At 41.3% G+C, this 19,922-nt stretch overlaps 2 protein-coding genes and 1 long non-coding RNA gene across 16 annotated transcripts in view; 1 reads left to right on the top strand and 2 right to left on the bottom strand.

Moving 5' to 3' along the window:
* The window catches only part of mark2b (MAP/microtubule affinity-regulating kinase 2b), a 53,797-nt gene extending 45,893 nt beyond the window's left edge, over positions 1 to 7,904 (bottom strand). For all 14 annotated transcript variants that reach the window (XM_044182819.1, XM_044182820.1, XM_044182826.1 and 11 more), the window contains exon 1: positions 6,586 to 7,904. In XM_044182819.1, the coding sequence (XP_044038754.1) occupies positions 6,586 to 6,636 (51 nt within the window). In that variant the 5' untranslated portion in view covers positions 6,637 to 7,904. The remainder of the gene's footprint in view (positions 1 to 6,585) is intronic.
* A 32-nt stretch (positions 7,905 to 7,936) lies between these two features.
* Positions 7,937 to 10,283, top strand: LOC122869649. Its single transcript, XR_006376373.1, has 3 exons — positions 7,937 to 8,076; positions 8,171 to 8,262; positions 9,336 to 10,283. It is a non-coding gene; the product is annotated as an uncharacterized LOC122869649 (long non-coding RNA).
* A 1,819-nt stretch (positions 10,284 to 12,102) lies between these two features.
* Positions 12,103 to 18,528, bottom strand: LOC122869662 (kelch repeat-containing protein). Its single transcript, XM_044182852.1, has 13 exons — positions 18,266 to 18,528; positions 17,755 to 17,916; positions 17,514 to 17,595; positions 17,180 to 17,239; positions 16,621 to 16,852; positions 16,167 to 16,253; positions 15,190 to 15,321; positions 14,874 to 15,061; positions 14,540 to 14,736; positions 14,340 to 14,434; positions 14,152 to 14,206; positions 13,700 to 13,797; positions 12,103 to 12,941 (listed from the first exon to the last, which is right to left on the bottom strand). The coding sequence occupies exons 1-13, from the start codon at positions 18,325 to 18,327 to the stop codon at positions 12,709 to 12,711; spliced, it is 1,683 nt and encodes a 560-aa protein (XP_044038787.1). The 5' UTR covers positions 18,328 to 18,528; the 3' UTR covers positions 12,103 to 12,708.
* Positions 18,529 to 19,922: the final 1,394 nt, after the last annotated feature.

Raw genomic sequence — 19,922 nt, 5'->3', positions numbered from 1 at the left:
GGCTAACACATCCCTGTCAGCGGCCTTCCCAATGCTTGAGAATCTAAAAAAATGTCATCTTGCCATCACAGATAACGATAGTCCAAGAAAGAAGAAGTTGAAACTTAAGCTTGTGCAGGAAATAGATAGTCGATGGAAACTCAAAGACCGAGTTGTGATGACAAGCAGCCTGTACATTTTAACTGTAGTACTGGACCCGCGCTTCAAACAGCTACCTTTTCTTAATGATGAGAAACGGGATGAGGCCTATTCTGAAGTCGTAAAACTAGCACAAAGGCTAAGCCTCTCGGGAGACAGCGCAGAGCAAACAGGGGATGATGAGGACCCGTTGGCAAAAAAACAGAAAACGGCAAAAGAGAAGGAGATAGCGATGCTTCTTTGTGGACATGGTGCAGAGGATGATCCTGATGAGCCAAGCGCACAAAGATCCTCTTGCGACGAAATGAAAGATTCTCTTCAGGACAGAAGTAAAGTGGACACTGCTCGGCCACTTGCGTGGTGGAAAAATAATGAGGAGAGATATCCACGACTTGCTCGGGCAGCCAAACGCCTGCTCTGCATCCCTGCAACCTCCACTCCTGCAGAGCGCATATTTTCCAAAGCAGGATTTATTGTTAACAAGTCGAGGAGCTGTCTTTTACCCAAGAATGTGGACATGTTAGTGTTTTTGGCCCACAACATAAAAAGGTGGACTAGGCTTGCAGATCTGTAAGTAGCCTTAACGGCTTTATTATGCTGACTCAATAGATTTTGACTCAATTTATTTGTACACTTGACGCGTTTGAAAATAGCCTATATAATGTAACAAAATGAAAATAAATCTATAGGCCTTCCTACAATACAGCCTATTATTATTAGTGTTTTTTTAGGCTATTTTGGGTTTGTTTTAAAACGCCTAGATCGGTTGGACAAAAGTTAACCCATAGCTTTGAAAGTAAAGAAGAATATACAGCCTGTATAATCGAGAGCTTTTGTTAGGATTTTTCATTATTTGGCAGTTTTAGCAGTTATATTTTTTGTAGCGTGTGGTGTGGTCAGGTGCACGATTGTGACGGTCACTATAGACCTAGGACAGAACTCCTCACTTTGCAGTTTAAAAAATAACCTAATTTTCAAAGAATTGTATTATTATTATAGTTTTATGTATTATTGATGTTTTTCGTTGTTGTTTTATAAATGCTCTATTATAATTGTTTAATAAATGTTCAATCAAAAAAGACACCGTCTTTTTTTTTTAGTCGACTGATCGTTGCGCAGGACAGGACTTTGGTCGACTAAGCATTTCTTTGGTTGACTACAGCCCTAGTCAATAGACAGGAAACTAGGGCAGAGGAATTACAAAGTTTCTACGCTATGATTTTGAATTAATGAATAAATATATGGATACTGCCCTTGGCATCTCTTCAGGCCAACAATCGAATTCGGCATTCTAAAAATGGGAGAACATGGGGAAAAAGCTGAAAAAGCGAAAGCACGCTGATGTTGATTTCTCATACCTCACTTTGGATGTACTGATGAATTTGTGACACTGAATTTATACTTGTAGCAAGAATTAAATGACAGCCATCATTAATTTGGTAAAAAAAAGATTGCACACTCAGCCGTCCTGGAAAGGTAACTTCAATAAAAGAGTATAAACTGGCCTTCTTACGTTTTTTTTAAGTTTTTGGGGGAACTTTTCCTTCGCCTTAACTGAAGGACTACGGTTGGTGGTGCCATTTGGAATACACCAGGTAGGTAAGGCAGGCCTTTTAAGTCTTCTAAGCCATCTTGTGATTTATGTTTGATTTCCTTGTTCCTTGTGTTATTTCCTTTGGGGATGGAGAGTCTAAATAAACCATGGACAAACCCAATGTAAACATTAAAATCAAACCCTAAATGTAGTTTAGTTAGTTTCTCATTTTTTTCTACATGACTTCTACAATGAGGAAATATCAAATTAATGGCTGAAATCCATCACACCTCCATGTGGGGAGCATCACGCTTGCTCATCTAGTGTGGAACTACCCAAACAATGAAATGAAGGATGAAGTAACAATTGAAAAGACAGACCAGTATTTCTGGCTACATAGGTCTGTCTTTTCAGAAGATGTGGCTCAATGAATAGAGAGGGAACATTGTAAAACAGGAAATCAGACAATCAAGAGATCACGTCTAGGGAAGTGGACAAAGAGTACAAACATGTTAACAAGTTATGCAGAACCCCACTTTGTAGCAATTTACTGCAATCATTTTATATCAAATAGTTTCAAAACACAAAATACATACCCAAAATACATTCTGCTTAATATTTTTAATAAACCTGCTTTATCACTTTATTGTGTACAAATTCCAGGTATTCAATGTTGAACTAGCGTCCCACTGATTATGAGAGTCCTATTTAAATAAGTTCCTCATTAGGTTCTCATACTAACAGCCAGTACCAAACCTTGTGTAACAAGGCAACAAGTCATGACGATCAAAGCCGCACAACTTATCTGCCATTTCACACCGTCAGAAAGATGTCACAAGTCACTTCTCTACATTTGACAGCTCTCTTGTGATATGTTCTCAAAGACTCTTTACGATGACAGGGTGATAGTCTGTCAGTAACTTTTACTGCACAACTCCTCGCCCAAGACTTTAGAACCATTAACTTACAGCTTAGTTTGCCGGTTATGTGTTAAAAGAGCTTTCCTTCCAAGTCAAGTAAATCACCATTAGGCTTGAAGGCTTGAATATTAAAATAAACACCTTTTCCATTCCGAGCATTTTCCACTACGTTTTGGCGTCTTATCCACACGCCAATAGGCGTTTTAGTTCACTAAAACAAAGATTTTTTAAAAACACCTTCTAAAGTGCAGATTTTAAAAACTCTGGTGTCCGTGTATCCGTGTGGAAATAAAATGACGTCAGCACCTCAATTCACGCATGCCTAGTGTTGCTTTGTGTAATGAGCATGTGCCTGAAATAACAACAATGGCTGATGCTTGTTTGAGCGTTTGTAATTGTTTCTGTGTTCTCGTGTGTACAGAGATATTTTAGAAATATCTGTTATACGTGTAGACAAGGGCCTTAGCTTAGGGCTGGGCGATATGACCGTATATAACGTCTGACAGTATAAATGTGTCTACTAGTAGAGATTAGGCAATACCGTTTCCACTGCGGGAGCTATCCCTTAGCAGTGTTTCCCCTACCATTGCCCCTAAAATAAAGAAACAAAATCTTTTATTTGCTATTTACCTAATTTGTGCGCACTCATTTCAGCTCAGCATAAGAGTCTTTACTGCGTTTTGCTGCTCTGCTCCATGTGTTTCACAGAGGGCGAGGCTAGCACACACACACGGAGCAGAGCAGAGGAAAGGCAAGTGAAGTGAACGTCGAGTTAGTGGGGTTGACGAGAACTTGTTAAGTTGAGATTCAACCGTGGTGTTCATCCGGGAGATGCAATGACTTCAACCAAGTAAGAAAATTATAAATACTATTTAATTTGTTACGCTATGAATAGAGAATATCTGCTTTTACCAGGTGGCACACATTGGCTAATCAGATCAAAATATAGCTACACTTAAGTCTTTGACAGCAAAAGATAGTCATGTCAACACTCAGCCCGTCTTCATGTCCAGTGCCATTTTGTCCTGTATCTTGAGACCTGACACCGAAGGCTTTCTATACATGGCCGTTAAAACAGACTGTGTTTGTGTGGGAGTATCCATCTGTAACCTTTTGCCTACAAACCCAGTTAAGGACTTGCTATGACCCCAAACGTTTTTCTTCCATCCCTAAATCCTCACTTGGTGCTGTAGGATGAGTAAGGGTCCATTCAGAACAACAATAGCACTAGAACAAAACACCACAAGGGGCCGTATTGGTACAGGAGCGTCAATAAAAGGGTACACAAACAGGGCATACCAGGAAGTTCAGATGACGGTTATTACAAAGATACTGCACTTTGGTTTTATACTCTTTTAAGCCAGAGTGTACAACTGTGAAGTTATCAAAGCTGCTGTTTATCTCCGTCCGACCTACCTTCATGTGGCCTGTTGAACAATGCTGCACATCTACAACACTACAAGTTATTCTACCCATTATGTACGCTTGCAAGTATGTGACTAGCCAGCAGTGTGTTGTTAGATAGTGTTGCACTGCGACTAACGTAGAGCCAGGTCTAACTTTTTTGATCAATGTTTTTTGCTGAGGTCCTTAGCAGAGGCCAAAACAGTGGTCTCATTGAATTCAATGAGGAAGTTGGCTAATATTAAAAAAGGTTAATACTTGTTAGTACATGTTGTGTTTGTACAAGTGTGTGTTATACCAATATTTTCAAAACACACCAAACTTTAACTATGACTATCAACCTTAAAGATTCCACTGGATATGGAGAGGCCGTGTGTGTGTTTGTGTGTGAGGCTGCTATAGTCAAAGACGTGTTTGTTTATGACCTCTGTTCCAGGTAAGGGTGCAGCCATGTAAGAATATGTGTGTGTCACTGTGTGTGTGTGTGTGTGTGTGTGTGTGTACTTATTAGAACTACATACCAACCTAGCTGTCGATCTGCTTTCCTGTACACTCTAATGGAAGCAGTGATCCATTGTGTGAGACAAGCCAGCACATACACCAACACAAGCAGTGAGATCATGGTATCAACAGACAACTTCCGTCAGCATTTTATTTGTACAAGAAGCGAAGATAGACTAAATCTTTTAACCTTTGAGTCTCCAACGCCAAGGGGTTTCCCTATTGGCCGGTAAGAGCAGATCTGCAGTCTGGTTGGCTGTGCAGCTGTAGTTTACACACCTGGGTTGGGCTTTCAATGTTTCGGGTAGAAAACAGTTTGACAGAGGGTGCAGCTCTTTGGACAGATTGAACAAAAGTACCATTTAATAACACTCCCCATATTTATCATGTTATATGTCATAGCCACTGTTATGAACTTATTTTTAGCAAAGGTTTTAAGCAAATGCTTTTTAAGTGTGTACATTTTCTCTATTTATGTTGCTACACTCAAAGCTACTGACCAACTGCTAAAACTATCACGCCAAATCCTCACCCCAGCTACATTCATACACCTCTAGATACTCAAGCAACACAAATATAGAAATGGGTTTAGCTTCACACACGTGCTGACATTATTCGGTGGCTACCCTGTCAACACGTCACACAAATTTTTCCATCCAAACTCACATAAGAGATTTTTCATCACATGATGCTTGTCAACAGCTGTCCAAATAATGCAGGTCTTGATCTGTATTGGAAACTATAATGGTTTTCATGTGAGCGTGTGTGCCTTTTTCATAATTACAGTGAATCTACAGATAAAACTGTCTACAATATTAAGACAGATAACTGTAGTCTTAGAAGCAAGGGCTTTGTTCCAGCCTTCTAATAATGATATACATAGGACAGCCGGGGTTTCTTTGTCTTTTAAATTTTAAAGCACACTACCAATGTGTTTTTCTACTCAACTGAATGGAAACATGAAACATGCAATCTTTTTGAATCTCCAGCTCTCAAAATCCTTTGCAGTTTTGACACATGTATTGATGAAATGGTGTTAATAGTGTGTTTAGGAGCCCTCTAGATAAGGGTCAGTAGGTTTTGGTCAAAAGAGGATGTGTATTGTTTGTGAGTGCCCTCAATCACCCACTGTACCAAACCCAGAAATGCCAGTTCCAACTCAACATCTGGGAGCCAATTTTAACTGTACTTCTGAATTTAAATCTACATCTGTTCCACCATCGCTCTGAACCCCTTTGTGTACAATGTATTTATTAATCCTGTTTCTTACAAGTTTGCATTTGCACCCAACACATTGTAAGCCCGTTCTCTATTATCACACAGCCACCAATGCTTCTTCCTTGCAACAATAAACAGCAAGTACTTGCAGCTTTGGTATATTCAAGGTTCCCATGTCAAGATTGTCCTGCACAATAATAATACATTAACTTTTTCTTCCAAGAGACCATCACTGCAGGGGATTTTCTGAGGCCCTGCTTGCACTATTGAAGTCCTAAATCCATATTATAAATTAAAAATGAAATAACATAATCTATCAAGTCTCCAACAAAAGTCAACCATCTTCTCTTTTAGAAAGATGGAATTTCTGAAACACCACTTGATTGTTTTGACACTTAATGGATTATTAGTGTTTCCAATGGACAGGGATGCATAAAGAACACTTGACACAAGTGTACATTGGCGAAATAATAATGCATTGGGTTAAAATGTGGATGCTGTATTTCTGTTCTGTCAACTATACAGAATTCATGTGGAACAGGCTGCCAGGGTTGTCTGTACTGCAACAGGTCAAAGTCATGAAAAGTCAAGTGGGAGGACATGCCCTAACACACAGACTAAACAGAAACCTAAATTTGTTCTTCTATTCTGCAAGGAGAAATCCAGTGTGAGTGTGTAGGCAACCTGGTGAATCACTGCTGTGTGGCAAAGACAACAGAGACAGAGAAAAGGCTAAGACACCACCAGAGACTCTGGAAGGCCAAACAGGGCCCCTCTCCACAGCATATAAGAATTTTCTACTAAAGCAGATTTATGGGTAAATATTAACTATAACATGATTTTGGAGATTTATCTTAGAGGTACTCTTACCTGCCCGGTCGAATTTTCAATTACTTGCACCAGTGGGATCCTTGTTGACATTTTTGAAAGTCTTGAAGTTGCCAAAAAGGGGAAAGGAACGGTGAAACAAGAACGATTCTTCAGTTTCTATTGTACATTTAAAACCTGTCTGGTTGATAGTAGAGGGAAATTTCCAACAGATGTCCAGTGCTAGCCAGCTAGCAGCACGACAGATAGCCCGTAAATCAACAAGTTGAATCCCACATCAGTGGCTAGCCGAGTTGGCCAGCTAGCTAGAAACTAGCTAGCAGCAACCACACGTCCCATGTTTGTCAACAAGCACAAAACAGGAAAAAGCAAATGTCTTATTTAGCTTCGGTCTGGGTGTGAAAACATTCAGTTCCCAATCAACCTTTATCAGCGTCGATGGTGTCCAGCCAGCTACCAGCCTGATGCTGTGACGTTTTGGCCAGCTAGCTACTTGGGCTAGCTTGAAGAAAAGTTGGGCAACGGTTGTATTGAACAAGACAAGGTTCAATTAGGTGGCTAGCATGCTAACCTGTAACGTTGCTAACTAACGTCTGAGGAAGACCCGACTGTCGCCGAAATCTACAACAAATGTTTATGCAGCGTCGTTTTCATAACGCAGTGTCGACGCCTGTTTTTTATCTTTCTGTGGCAGAGATGTTTCCTTTCAGGTTTGAAACCAGGTCCGGGCTCTACAAACTTTCAGGCCAAAGTTATTCCCGGCGAGGTCTCGACCTTCCCAACTCACACAAAACAATTCTAAATGTTCCCAGCGAGATATCCAGGGTAGCGTATCCGAAAAATAAAAGCAGCACCATGTAAAATGGTCACATGGCAGGCGAGAAACACGAATTAATTTGTTGCGCTAGCTAACTGTCTGGCCAATATTAGCCCATGTAGCTAACCAATTCTGTGTTTCTTTCGAAGCAAAGCTAGCTAGTTAGCTTATCCTCCTGCGGCCGCAGTAGCGGTGACTGCCACAGAGCAACCCACAAAACTCAAAATCCACGGAAATCACCGGCGCTCTTCCTTGTGTTGCGTGATTGGAATAAGGTCGTTCACCAGTGCTGCACTGCAGTGTGGCGATATACCAGTTCGTCCTGTCGGTACACCGACTGCTGTTATTTCCGTGACCAGTCGACTGAAGGAGGAATCATCAAGTTGTAAAATCCATTATCGGTAAGCTGGGGTTTTCTTGTTAGGAGGTGCGTGTCACGGGCGACAGGGGGAGAGAGGCGAGGAGCTGCGCCCGAATGCAGTCTATGCGCACGATCCTGCCCTGATACCGGAACAAGCTCGCGGCAACATGGCTGCTTGCACCACGACTGAAAGAGGAGGATTGGGGAGGGAGGGGGTTCGTTCGACGTCGTCTCTGCTCGGCTTTTTCCGAGCCTTTACTGGTCACCGCGATTCCTCCAGGTTGGTAAATGGCAGGTGCGGGAGACTGTGTTTGTTCTTCACATCCTGCCGGGGACGTACCCTAGCTTACTGAAGGTAGAATCCCAGACCCCCAGGGGCCCCAAAAGCCCTAAGTTCACTTGTGTGTCTGTTGCTTTTTGGTAATTTGTTTACTTGCAAATTTGTACAGGTGCCCACAGAAAATCCACATCCCAGGATGAATGAAGAGCTGCATTCTTTCAGGGAGGCTACCCTTAACAACACCACTACAAAGCAGCTCAGGTCTGTTAAGATTTGTTTCATTTACAAACATTTGTATGCACACATAACCTATATCTTTTTCCTCTTTCCGTATCTCTCTGGAAACTCCAGTTCTGCAGGTGATGCTCACATGGTGCCTACAGGAGCTGCCAGATATTTCTACAAGGGAGTCACATCCTTGTTTACTTTCAGCTGTCACACACTTCTCAGAATTCAGCGTAGTAGTAGCTTTCAATTTACGTCAGTTACTGAGCTTTACAATGCAATACATGAAACTTTGTGTAAACAAAAAAATAACACTCAAAAAGAAATGAAATTGTCACATTTTTACTCAAGTGCCTTGCTGACAGGCATGGTGATCTTTGCTGACACTGGGGATCCTCAGGTTGAAGGGTAGTTTAATCATTAGGCTACTCCATAAAACGCTAAAACACCTCCTTCTTTTGTTAACTATACAGAATTTTGGTGGGAAATCGTTTTTATCCAGATTTATGAGGCTAAAGCCAATTATTAAACTATACTCTGGCGTGGCTGAATTATGGGTCCTCATTACAATCACAGCTGTAGAAATAAAGTGTCATTTGTTAATACGTACCCATGAGTGTGGCTGTGAGATGCTGACAGCTATAGACATTTTCAAGTTACTTAGCAACAGCCATGGACTGACGAAGATGATGTGGCTGCCATTGGAAGTGGTGATGTCTGAACTCTGTCAATCGGGAGGTCTGCAGGGACTAGTCACAATACCAAATATTCACCATTCGCACAATGCAAGGATGTTATGGAGAAAATAAAAAAGAAATCAGGAAATGAAGGGCTATGAGAGGCTTGTTAGTAATGACTGGGAGAGCATTCAACTGGCAGGATTTCCCGATGAATCAAGGGAAAAATCACATCCCTGATGATGGAAGGAGTGTACTCAGGGGTATATAGCCAACACTGACAAACACCTCTGTTTTCACTGCATAAAAGTATATCCATATCATTAATAACCTAGTTACCGTATCAAGGGCCTTTCTCGTAACTTATCTATCAGTGTAGGCTACACTCAAACCAATGCAACTGACAGAATATGTCCTCTTTTTCTTTTTCAGCGTATTGGAGCATGTCCAATTTGATGGTGGATCACAGGAGAGCGGATGTCACCCGTATTGTACAGTATTTTGTGACCATGTTAATGACCACATGAACTCACTGACTCTACATTTTTTAAGATTTTACCTGAGCTGTTTGAGCAAGAGTCTAGTTTGTTGCTGGGGGAAATGTGCTGAAATGCCGCCATCTGCAGGATGCCTGAATATATTACAGAGTATAATCTATCTATAAATAATAAATAAAAATAGATCCCACAGCCTATCCTGACATTATTTCCTGCTGTGTGACCCACAAATATTTGGATGAAAATGCAATTTTTGGCAGCCACACTCCTATTTTGCTTTGGAGAAGAAATGACACTCTGAGTAGGAGGTAGAACTGTAGGCTGTTAATTGCAGCTGATTTGAGGGTATTTTTAAGTCTCATTGGATGAACATTAAAAAAACATACCAGCCTTTTTATCTCCAGTCTCCTATTTCAGGGTGCCAAATGTATCCGGCCAGATTGAGGCTGTAATAGTTATTTTTAATATGTAGCCAGTCATTTTCTCTGTAGAGGCTGGCATCCTGTACACATCACCAGACTGTTGATACATTATTGTCAGGCTGTCTTTCCAGCCTTTTTGCATTTCAGTTCATCTCTACAAGATTCTAGCTCAGCCCTACTGTAGGTAACTCTGCGGCAATATGCAGATCTTCATTACTGTGACATCTGATTCAAACAGCATTCGAATTCTCCATCACGTTGTCACACGTATGATCTAAATACATTGGAGCATGAACATTCCTGTATTTATTTTAACCTTTATTTACTCAGGAACGCTTCACACACTTTACATTCATAACTGGAAGCTGACCTAGGGTCATACAGACTGACACTTAGAGGGAGGAGTTAAAGAGTTTGATGGCCACAGGCAGGAATGACTTCCTGTGGCGCTCTGTGGTGCATTTTGGGGGGATAAGTCTTCTGCTGAAGGTACTCCTTTGCTTGACCAGCACGTCATGGAGAGGGTGGGAGACACTGTCCAAGATGGCATGTAGTTTGGCCAGCATCCTCCTCTCTGACACCACCGCCAGAGAGTCCAGCTCCACCCCCACAATGTCACTGGCCTTACGGATCAGTTTGTTGAGTCTGTTGGCGTCCGCTACCCTCAGCCTGCTGCCCCAGCATGCAACAGCATACAGGCTAGCACTGGCCACCACAGACTCATAAAACATCCTCAGCATTGTCAGCCTTCTCAGAAAATAGAGGCGGCTCTGGCCCTTCCTGTAAACAGCTTGAGTGTTCTTAGCCCGGTCCCGTTTATTGTCCAAGTGTACTCCCAGGTACTTGTAATACTCTACCATGTCCACACTGACCCCCTGTATGGAAACCGGGGGCCCCAGTGCCTTGGCCCTTCGTAGATCCACAACCAGCTCCTTAGACTTTGCCGCATTGAGCTGCAGATGGTTCTGCTCACACCACGAGACAAAGTTCCCCACCACAGCCCTGCACTCAGACTCATCATGGCCTAACAGACCGAAAGGGTAACAATCCTTCCTTACCCTGGCAATTTAGTAGGTGCTGACTCACAGCATGTGTAAAAATTAGTAAAGAAGTAAGAAGCAAGGCCAAAAATAGGCTGTATCTGTACAGGCTGTGCTACAATCGCAACATGATGTGCTTGAGTAATAAGAGAACAGAAATCCCATTAATTCCATTGCATATTTTTTGACTTACAGTGAAAGAATCAAGTGGGGAAAAGGCATGCATCCACAAGTCTTAAAGGGAAATGAGGAAACTGATTTGTTTTTGATTGAAAAGTTTGAGGAAGCCAGTCTTTCCTTTGCATCGCCAGAGGAAATGCCAACAGAGTAGGTGAAACTTTATGGCCTCCAACTGATTTTGCCAGTCTGTTTTCTAGTAAGATACCAAAAAAAGTATTTTTTCCCCTTTTTTTGGTATTTGCTGGCAAAGATGTGTTTTGATGTTAAATCATTCGCCACAACAAAGCAGCCAGTATGATAATAGGCTCTCTCTGTCTTCTGTTGGTGCTTATGTCAAGAGTCAGGTTGCACTTCTTCAGGCCAAATGATCTTTTTTTTTAAACAGATGTCACTAATAAATGTGTTCCTGCTTGGACGTCTCATCTTTTTTTTTAAATAAAATACACATTCCAGGATAGCTCCATCTTTATTTGGGAGTGGTCATATGTTGCCCTATAGTACGATTTCTGCTCTGGGGATTGAACAGATATGGAAACATTTAATATGCCGATGGTTTCGTACATTAAATAAGTGGGCTTTAACAGACTTGTGCAAACCTGCTGTTACCAAAGAGGCTGGCTGTAATCCAATGAAAATGTTAAAAGTTAAAAAACAGCCACATTCATGACACTTTTATCAGCAATCTGGCAGAAACGAAAAAGAAAGATAATCCCTCTTGAGCTCCACTAATCTTTTATTAAAATGTCTCCATTTAGCTCTGGCTCTTTGAAGATAACATCAGTGTTACTCTGCTAGTCTGACATTAGCTCATGATAGTGTTGAGTTACCAGGGATGTTATTACTGGGCCTTTCTGTTTAACATGTCAAACCTCATTTAAATGACATCAGTTTGATGCTACCGTTTTAAGTCAGACTAAAAAGGTGTTGCAAGGTCTGCAAATGGAACAGGTTGTCAAAGTCGAGTCTAAGTGGGTTTAACTGTCTCTACATCTCTGCACACGTGGCTTACTTTCTTTATAGAGATGTCATTGAGAAGAAGATTTTGTTTAAAAAGACAGTGTAGAAAATCAAATGTTTATTAAGTAAAGACAGAAGCCAAGTGCAAAATGGAACAGCACAGGAACATGAATTGAGATTTTTTTCCCTCACTAAAGCACGCACAGAAGTTTGGTGATGATTACAAAGTACCATGATTTTGAAGATAACGAAAGACATTTAACCCACGTGCAGCTTTCCAGAGGCAACATGTTCCAAATATCAGGGCTACTGAAATAAAAGAAAAAAGGCACAGCTAAATTAATCAAAAATAAAAATACATTTTACCTGAGGAAGAACTCGAAAAGCTTTAAACTTCGCACATAAAAATTTGAATGTGCTTAATGACTAAAATAATCTGAAATGTTTGAAGGAAAAATGGCAGTTTAGCTTTTGAGATCTGTATTCATGAAATGCCCAAATTGTACATCGTACATGCACATTTTCCCATACTATAATAAAAAAACCTTTCAAAGCACAAACCTAACTGAAAGAAGAGAGGGCTGAAACAATAACAACAACAACAACAGGAAACAAAGACAAACTATAGGAATATAAATAATAAAGAGTCTGTAGGTGTTAAAATAGCTTCCCATCCAGTCAGGGAGTGAGGATTCAGCTGACTCGCTCTTTAAATTGCACCGAGCAGCTCCTCCGCAGCGACAGTCGTCAGGTCGGAGTAGAAGTTGCCCTCGTTGTCTCCGCCTCCGAACACCAGCAGAGTTCTGCTGACGGAGCCCATGTCCACATCTTCATCCTCCTCTGAGAAACGGTGGTGACCGGCTGTCTCCATGGTGATGAGGGAGTGCCCCGCCCTGGGGACAGACAGCTGCGGGAGTGTCACCTCCGTCCAGCTGTTGGTGTCTGAGCCAATAAAACAAAGATATAGTGATTAGTTTAATAATGTAAAATCTATAATGTAACAAGTATAATAATGTAATCTTTGTTTTGTAATTAGAGCTGCAGCGATTAGTTGATTAATTGCTCAGTCAGTCAGCAACCTTTTTGATTAGCGATTAATCCTTTTGTGGCATTAAAAAAAAAAAAAAAAAAAGAAGCCTAAATTCTCTGGTTCCAGCTTCTGTAATATGATTTTTTCTGGTCTCTTTAGTTTTCTGGCCATTTTTCACTGTTTTCTAACATTTTATAGATCAAACGATTAATTGATTACTTATATAGGACGAAAACAATCACCGGATTAATCGATAATTCTATACATTTTTAGCTGCAGCCCTGGTCGTAATGCTAGTCTACAGGCCACACTACCTTATGTACCCATGTACTGTACAAGGCCACCATATTCACTGTGCAATTTCTGTAAATTCACACATTCTTTTCGATACTTTTTTTTTTTTACTACCAGACTGGTTATTGCTTTATAAGAAATTGTAAGAAAAACATTTGATGTTTTCAGATTCTCAAATGTGAGGATTTGCTGCTTTTCTCCATTTTTTCCCCTCATCACTGTAAACTAAATATTTTTGGGTTTTGGACTGTTGTTCATTTTATAGACTACAGGATTAACTGAAAAATAATAGACAGATGAATAGATAATGAAAACAATCGTTTGATTCCTCGACATGCGTTCTGGACTCTTTTGCATAAAAAAATATGCCTCTCACCTATATCAAAGATGAAGGTGTCACTGAGAGCGTTGTTTCCGTTGTAACCCCCGTGGATCAGGAACTTAGTGTCTGAGAGCACAGCACTGCCATGCCAGCTGGAAAACACACACACATACACACACTAAATACACAAGTGCTGCAAATGAGACTTGATATTGTTTGAAACTTCTTGATACCAGTACAGATAAAATCTGAGTTATGGTACTGATAGCAAGACGATTATCAAAACCTTATTTTGAGGAATATATGCATTTCTACAAAAATAAACACAAGAACTTTGCCTAAATAAAAGTCTAAAATTGGCAAAATTCTGATGTAAATCAAGAACTATCTAATCAAAGAATAAATAAAAAAAGATTATGAACCTGACCAGACATCCAATACCAGCTTTTGGTTATTGACAGTTTTTGATAATCAGTGTGTCTGATACATTTTGTTTGGTTGTGTACCTTCGAGGAGAGGGGGCTTTCCCAGTTGTTTTTACAGCGGAAAAATCCATCAGACCTAAGAAACACAAACACATTTCAGTTTCAATAATACATGCAGTGCTACGTATTTACACCTGTATCAGGATACAGTATATGTGCGTGCATGAAACCAGGGATTTCCAATGAAAACCAGCGGGTGTGTGGCTTACCTAGGTCTAACATGTACATGTCATTGTAGCAGACAGGAGTGTCCCATCCACCAAATACATAGATCTTCCTCTGCTGCATCACACATGCAGAGTGACTGAAAGAGAAACAAAGAGGAAGTATAAGACCGGGAGAAAATGAAGTGATTAAATGTGCGTATGTTTGTGAAAGAAGGACTGACATTTGGATCAAACCATCTTACCCTGAGCGGGGGGAGGGTGTGTCGCCAGTTACAATAGGCTGGTACCAGATGGAGAGGTTTGGATCGAAGATATACAGTGAGTCACTGCAGCCGTCGGGCTCCGGGTTTGGACGAGGAAACACCCCTCCCAGCACAAACAGTTCACCCCGAAACATGCTGCAGCTGTGGTAGGCCAGAGGAGGAACCTTACCCTGAGCCTGAAGGAGACGAGAGAGGGGAGGAGGACATGAAGAGCGGCAAAAATTGACTTGTGGAGTTAAAACATGCAAAACACACACACACACACACACACACACACACACACACACACACACACACACACACACACACACACCTCCACCATGGTCCACTTCCAGCTTTGTGTGTCGAGGATGTGAACGTCGTTGAACCACTTCTTGTTCTTAGAGCCTCCAAACACAAAGATCCGTCTTGAGTCCGGGTCGTAGATGGCTGTGTGGCCGATCCTGGCCTCTGGTGTTGGACCCTCTGCCAGAGTCTCTGCTGCAACCCAGGACATGTCCTCTGTTGGACAGAGACAAGAACACTCACTCTGACATGGACCCACCGGAAACTAAAACCCCCTTAAAACACAACTCTCATTGGAGCCTAATATGAAACAGATTCCAAAATGTTGTTTATGACTGACTGACCTGTGCAGAGCTTCCACATGGGATCTTTACAGAACTGCATCCTGGCTCCCTGCCCTCCAATCAGAATAGCTGTCTGAGAATCGATGGGACATAGAGTCTGACCCCAGCGGCCTGACGGGCTGACCAATGGGCCTGCAGGAAAACCAGAGGTTTGTTATTTTAAGTGTTAATGTCTCACACACAACCTCAGGATAGAGGGTAGAGAACATTTCAAAGACCTTGAACCCAAAGTTCACATCAGATGCACCAGTCAAACAGTAGTCGCGTAAAGAAGTAGATAGGAATAGTCAGAGTGCAGTGGCTGGGATTTGCCGATCCGAGGAGCGAATGTGGTTAAAATTGCTCCTTTTCTGGAGAGTTGATGTGAAATAAGACAGTGGCCAATCCTGACGCACAGATGGAACAGAAGACGCCGCCTATTTTGACACGTGTCATACGGCTCCAGTGTGTGTTGACCTTCAGAGAGTAAAATATTACGGGTCGCATGGATCAATACAAGTGCTAGTAAAAAAGTATCTGTTCCATGAGACAAGACTCGGGGGGGTTCGTAGGTTGTTAATTAGTGAGTTTTAGAGGTGCTGGTAGATGGATCTGTTATCTTTGGACAGAGCTAGGCTAACAGTTTCCCCCTGTTTCCAGTCTTTATGCTAAGCTCCTGGCTCCAGCTTCGTGTGTGACGGACAGATATGAGAGTGGTATTGAGCTTCTCGTCTAACTGTTGGTAAGAAAGCGAATAAGGATATTTTCTAACAATGCTACCCAGGTAGCTGTAACCTACAAACACTTGGAATGCGTCATGGCCTGTTCAAATTTATGTTACATTCCTGCACTGAACACATCTCACTACACAAACAAATATCATCATTCTGTGAACTCAGGTGGGCGATGTGCATCAAAGTACCAGCTATGGAACTGAAAAGTGAATAAATATGACAATAAGATAAAAAAAACATCTAAAATGTTATGCACAAACTCACTGTGTGTGGGAGTCTTGGCCTGCCTACTCTTCGTCCTGGCTGCGCTCTGAGGAGGCGTTCTTCCCACAATCCCCTGCGCTTCATTAGCTGTAGAAAGGAGAGAGGAAAGGAGCTTTGATAGAAGAGACAGTACACAAAGAAATGCTTTACTCCTCCACACTGAGCCACGGGAGTGTCTCTAACACTAATTATGATTTGCTATACCATTCTGGCTTACACACTCACAAATACTTTTTTTTTTTTTAAACAAACACTCTTACCACCTCTAGCAAATACACACACAGGCATTAAGACATCTTTTTGGTTGCATTCCATCCACAAAACTCTTTATGCTATCTCATGTATAAATAAAGATGGATTTTTGCTGATTTGGTACACAGTGATGTGAAGTCATGGATTGGACATCATAAACGACAGCATTCTCATTTTACACACAACATGCTGCCTCTCTCACCTGTTCCCTTCATCTTTGTTGCATCTCCTCCACTGCTGAACAGCTTCTGGCCCCCTTTGGTTTGACCTCTGGCCTTTCGCACAGGCGTGGTCTTCTCCACGGTAACATTTGGACACACGTTCTCTTCTTCCCCTCTCTTCGTCACATTATTCTCGTCACCGTCTTCCTCTGACGTTCGCCCTCTCTTCCTCTTGCCGTTGAGCTCCCGGGCCCTGAGGGGAGCCACAGTGTCCTGGGACGGTCGGAACAGTCTGTGTCATTTATCATTGAGCGAATACTTAATGTTTGAAATATGCCTTAAAGAGTAAACTGGGAAGGGAAGCTGTTACAAAAACAGCTATCAGTAATGTGTCATTCATCTATGGGTCCGATTTCCGTGTCAGTCCCTCAGAATTTCTGCATGAATATTCAACAGTCATAACAGGAAAAAACAATCACTGTAGGCAAACAAGATGAACCAATTTCTCTTCTGACATTAGCCTCGATAGACCAGAATACAACGCTGCAACACAAACTACTACTACAATACTAGTATTAGTATTTCATTCACACAGATTACCTTTGGTGTGTATTCCTTCACAGCCAGGATGAGCTCTGGCTCTGACCAATCTGCTTTTACCTGAGGGAAAAAAATATATACAAGATTCATGAATCCTTGTGTAGGAACAGACTTATAGATTTTAATCAGTATTCACTTCTTTAATTAAAAATGAAGACTATAAAAGGATATATTGACTTACTGCCTAAGGAATACTGTGTTATATTTCCATGCTTATTGTCTCAAGGCTTGGCTATTAGCTGGAACAACAGAATACCAAGTTCTCATGGCTGTTTGTTTGGCTATTCCCAGCATGCCATTTAGTACTGAATCTTAGGGTTTGTTCTATATTTACCAGGTTTCCTCCTTCCAGAGTGACATTCAGTGTGACGCTGTCTGTCCATGTCTCCTCTTCCCACTGCTCCCATGACAGGCACCTGGAGGTCATAATGAAAGCTTACTCATGAAATCAGACTATTTATATTCTGATTTGATGACAGCACAGGACAGCATGCAGAAATATCACAACACTGTTAACTATATAAATAAGCAGTCATAATGATATCATGGGGACAAAACCCTGAGAGTCAACCTACTTGTTATATGGAGTCAGTTTTCCGATGGTGATGGGTATCCGATCAGCATCGTTGAGCTCCGCGTCGACGCAGATAATGTCCCCCCACGGCCCGCTGCTGAACAGCACCACCTGGCGGACACTTGGGGGAACAGCAACCGACACCCTGCACGAACCTTCAACACTGACACGATAAAAAAAAACAAAGAAATAAGACAATAGTGGTCTATCTTGCTATCCAGAAAATTAGGCTAAAGATGGATTTATTGGCATGTGTTTCACAAAAACGGAGGGGCTAGCCGACGTTTCCTTCTCTAGAAACACGGCTAATTTTAATTGGCGCCAATGAGGAGCAACAGATAAAGGTTTAAGACGTGAGCTAGTGACCATTCCTTACACGTTATTTAAACAACGCTTGAGCTGCGGTTCAGATACATTAAGGCTCGCAGACATGTTTCAAGGTGAGCAACTAGCTAACGTTAACGCTACTGTTCGTTAACGTCACTGTTCTACATTCGTTTATCGTAAGTTACCTTAACAGCCTTTGAGGCGGACCGTTTACTCCGAAAACCGCATATATTCCGAAATTATCCATCTTTGCGTTGTCCTCCAGTAAAGGCGTTTATTGTCACAACTCTTTCTGCTATCCTACTTTATTGTGATCCTATTTTAAATATCAAAACAACGAAATCGTTTCTATCCTGATCTGTTCAACGTCTCCCGCCACAGGTCTGTGTACAATATCTAAACTCCGCGCGAGTTCTTGGTAAAAGATTGTGAGCGCGTGATTTGTTGTTGAGAGTATCTGTATGGGTGGGGTCTGCTCTATTGAATATACAGCAGAACGACAGGTCCGCCCATGTAATACATGCTGATACTGATATCGAGCACAATGCAGGTTGCAACTCACAAGCCGCAAGCCAATCAGAGTTGTACATTCAGCACAGCTGCGAGACGTATCAAAAGCTGCATTCAAGAACATTTGTCACCACTTCTAAATTTGTGGCTATGTATTCATATCTTGCACTGTACTGTAACTGCACTGCTATTTTTTATTCTTTTATTAAATTTTAGTTTATTTTAAGCTTATTTTACTTTTAAAAAGGTGTTTTTTTATGTTTCCCTGTTTCTTTTATGTATTTTCTTAATGCCTCTTTATGTTTTATGTAAAGCACTTTGCCTTGTTGTTGAACGGTACTCTACAAAGAAATTTGCCTTACCTGTGAGTGAAAACAAAAGTTAATATATCTCATCATCAAATTGGCTATCGTTGATTTTTTTTTTTCCAATGGGACAATTTACACATAATCAAGAAAGGGCTTCCAATCTTATAAAAAAAAAAAAAAACACCCTAATTTCTTAACTCTTATGTTATTTGGTCTAATAGTACAAATCAAATTATTTTAGATAGCTACATTCCCATTGGCAGATCAGTCTGTTCTTCCACAGAAGAGTATATGACAGAATTGTCCAGTCCCCACTGTTTGAGCTGAAAAAATTTTACTTATAGCAGACCTTGAAGATCAAAAACACATGTGAGGTATATGCAGTAGGCTCACAGCATACAGTACGGTACACGCTATGCGTTGGTTTCATGTCATTTTCATGCAAATCTGCATGGCATCTGTCATGCTAAGTGTTTCTGAAGGCAGCAGCTTTTTCAAATGAACCCTCGACAGTTGGAACAAACCCAGCTGCCTTCAGAGCGCCACTCACACTGCACACTGAGAGGTTTGTTACAGCTACTTTACTGTACATTCATAATTTATGGATAAATTGTCACTGTCATGCACAAATGATCTACCTCCTGGTTTGCCATTGTACTTTAACTATAAAAAAAGAGGTTTGAAACTGTGAAAATCTATCAGCTTGTTCCACTCCTAATAAGTACAACTAGACAAAAGTCACAAGATCATGTTATCCTGATAGTTTATTATCTTCCAGTATCAAATTAATGTCATCACTGGACCATTTCACCCCATTTCTGAGCAGATTTGAGAACTGGGACAACAGCCATGGTCTCTGTGGGTCTGTATCTCTTTCTCCTCTCACTGCTTCCTTCTTCCCCTGCAGTATGAACATTAAACTCTTCTTCCCCAGCTTCAGGGTATTACTGGACAGAGTGTGATACTTATGATGATGAAGGTGCTGGCAAATTAGGAGAACCTTCGGCAGGCCTCCTCATCCTCT

This window comes from Siniperca chuatsi, linkage group LG22 (genome assembly GCF_020085105.1).
Source record: "Siniperca chuatsi isolate FFG_IHB_CAS linkage group LG22, ASM2008510v1, whole genome shotgun sequence".
Lineage (NCBI taxonomy): Eukaryota > Metazoa > Chordata > Actinopteri > Centrarchiformes > Sinipercidae > Siniperca > Siniperca chuatsi.
This window is presented reverse-complemented; position numbering and strand designations above follow the sequence as displayed.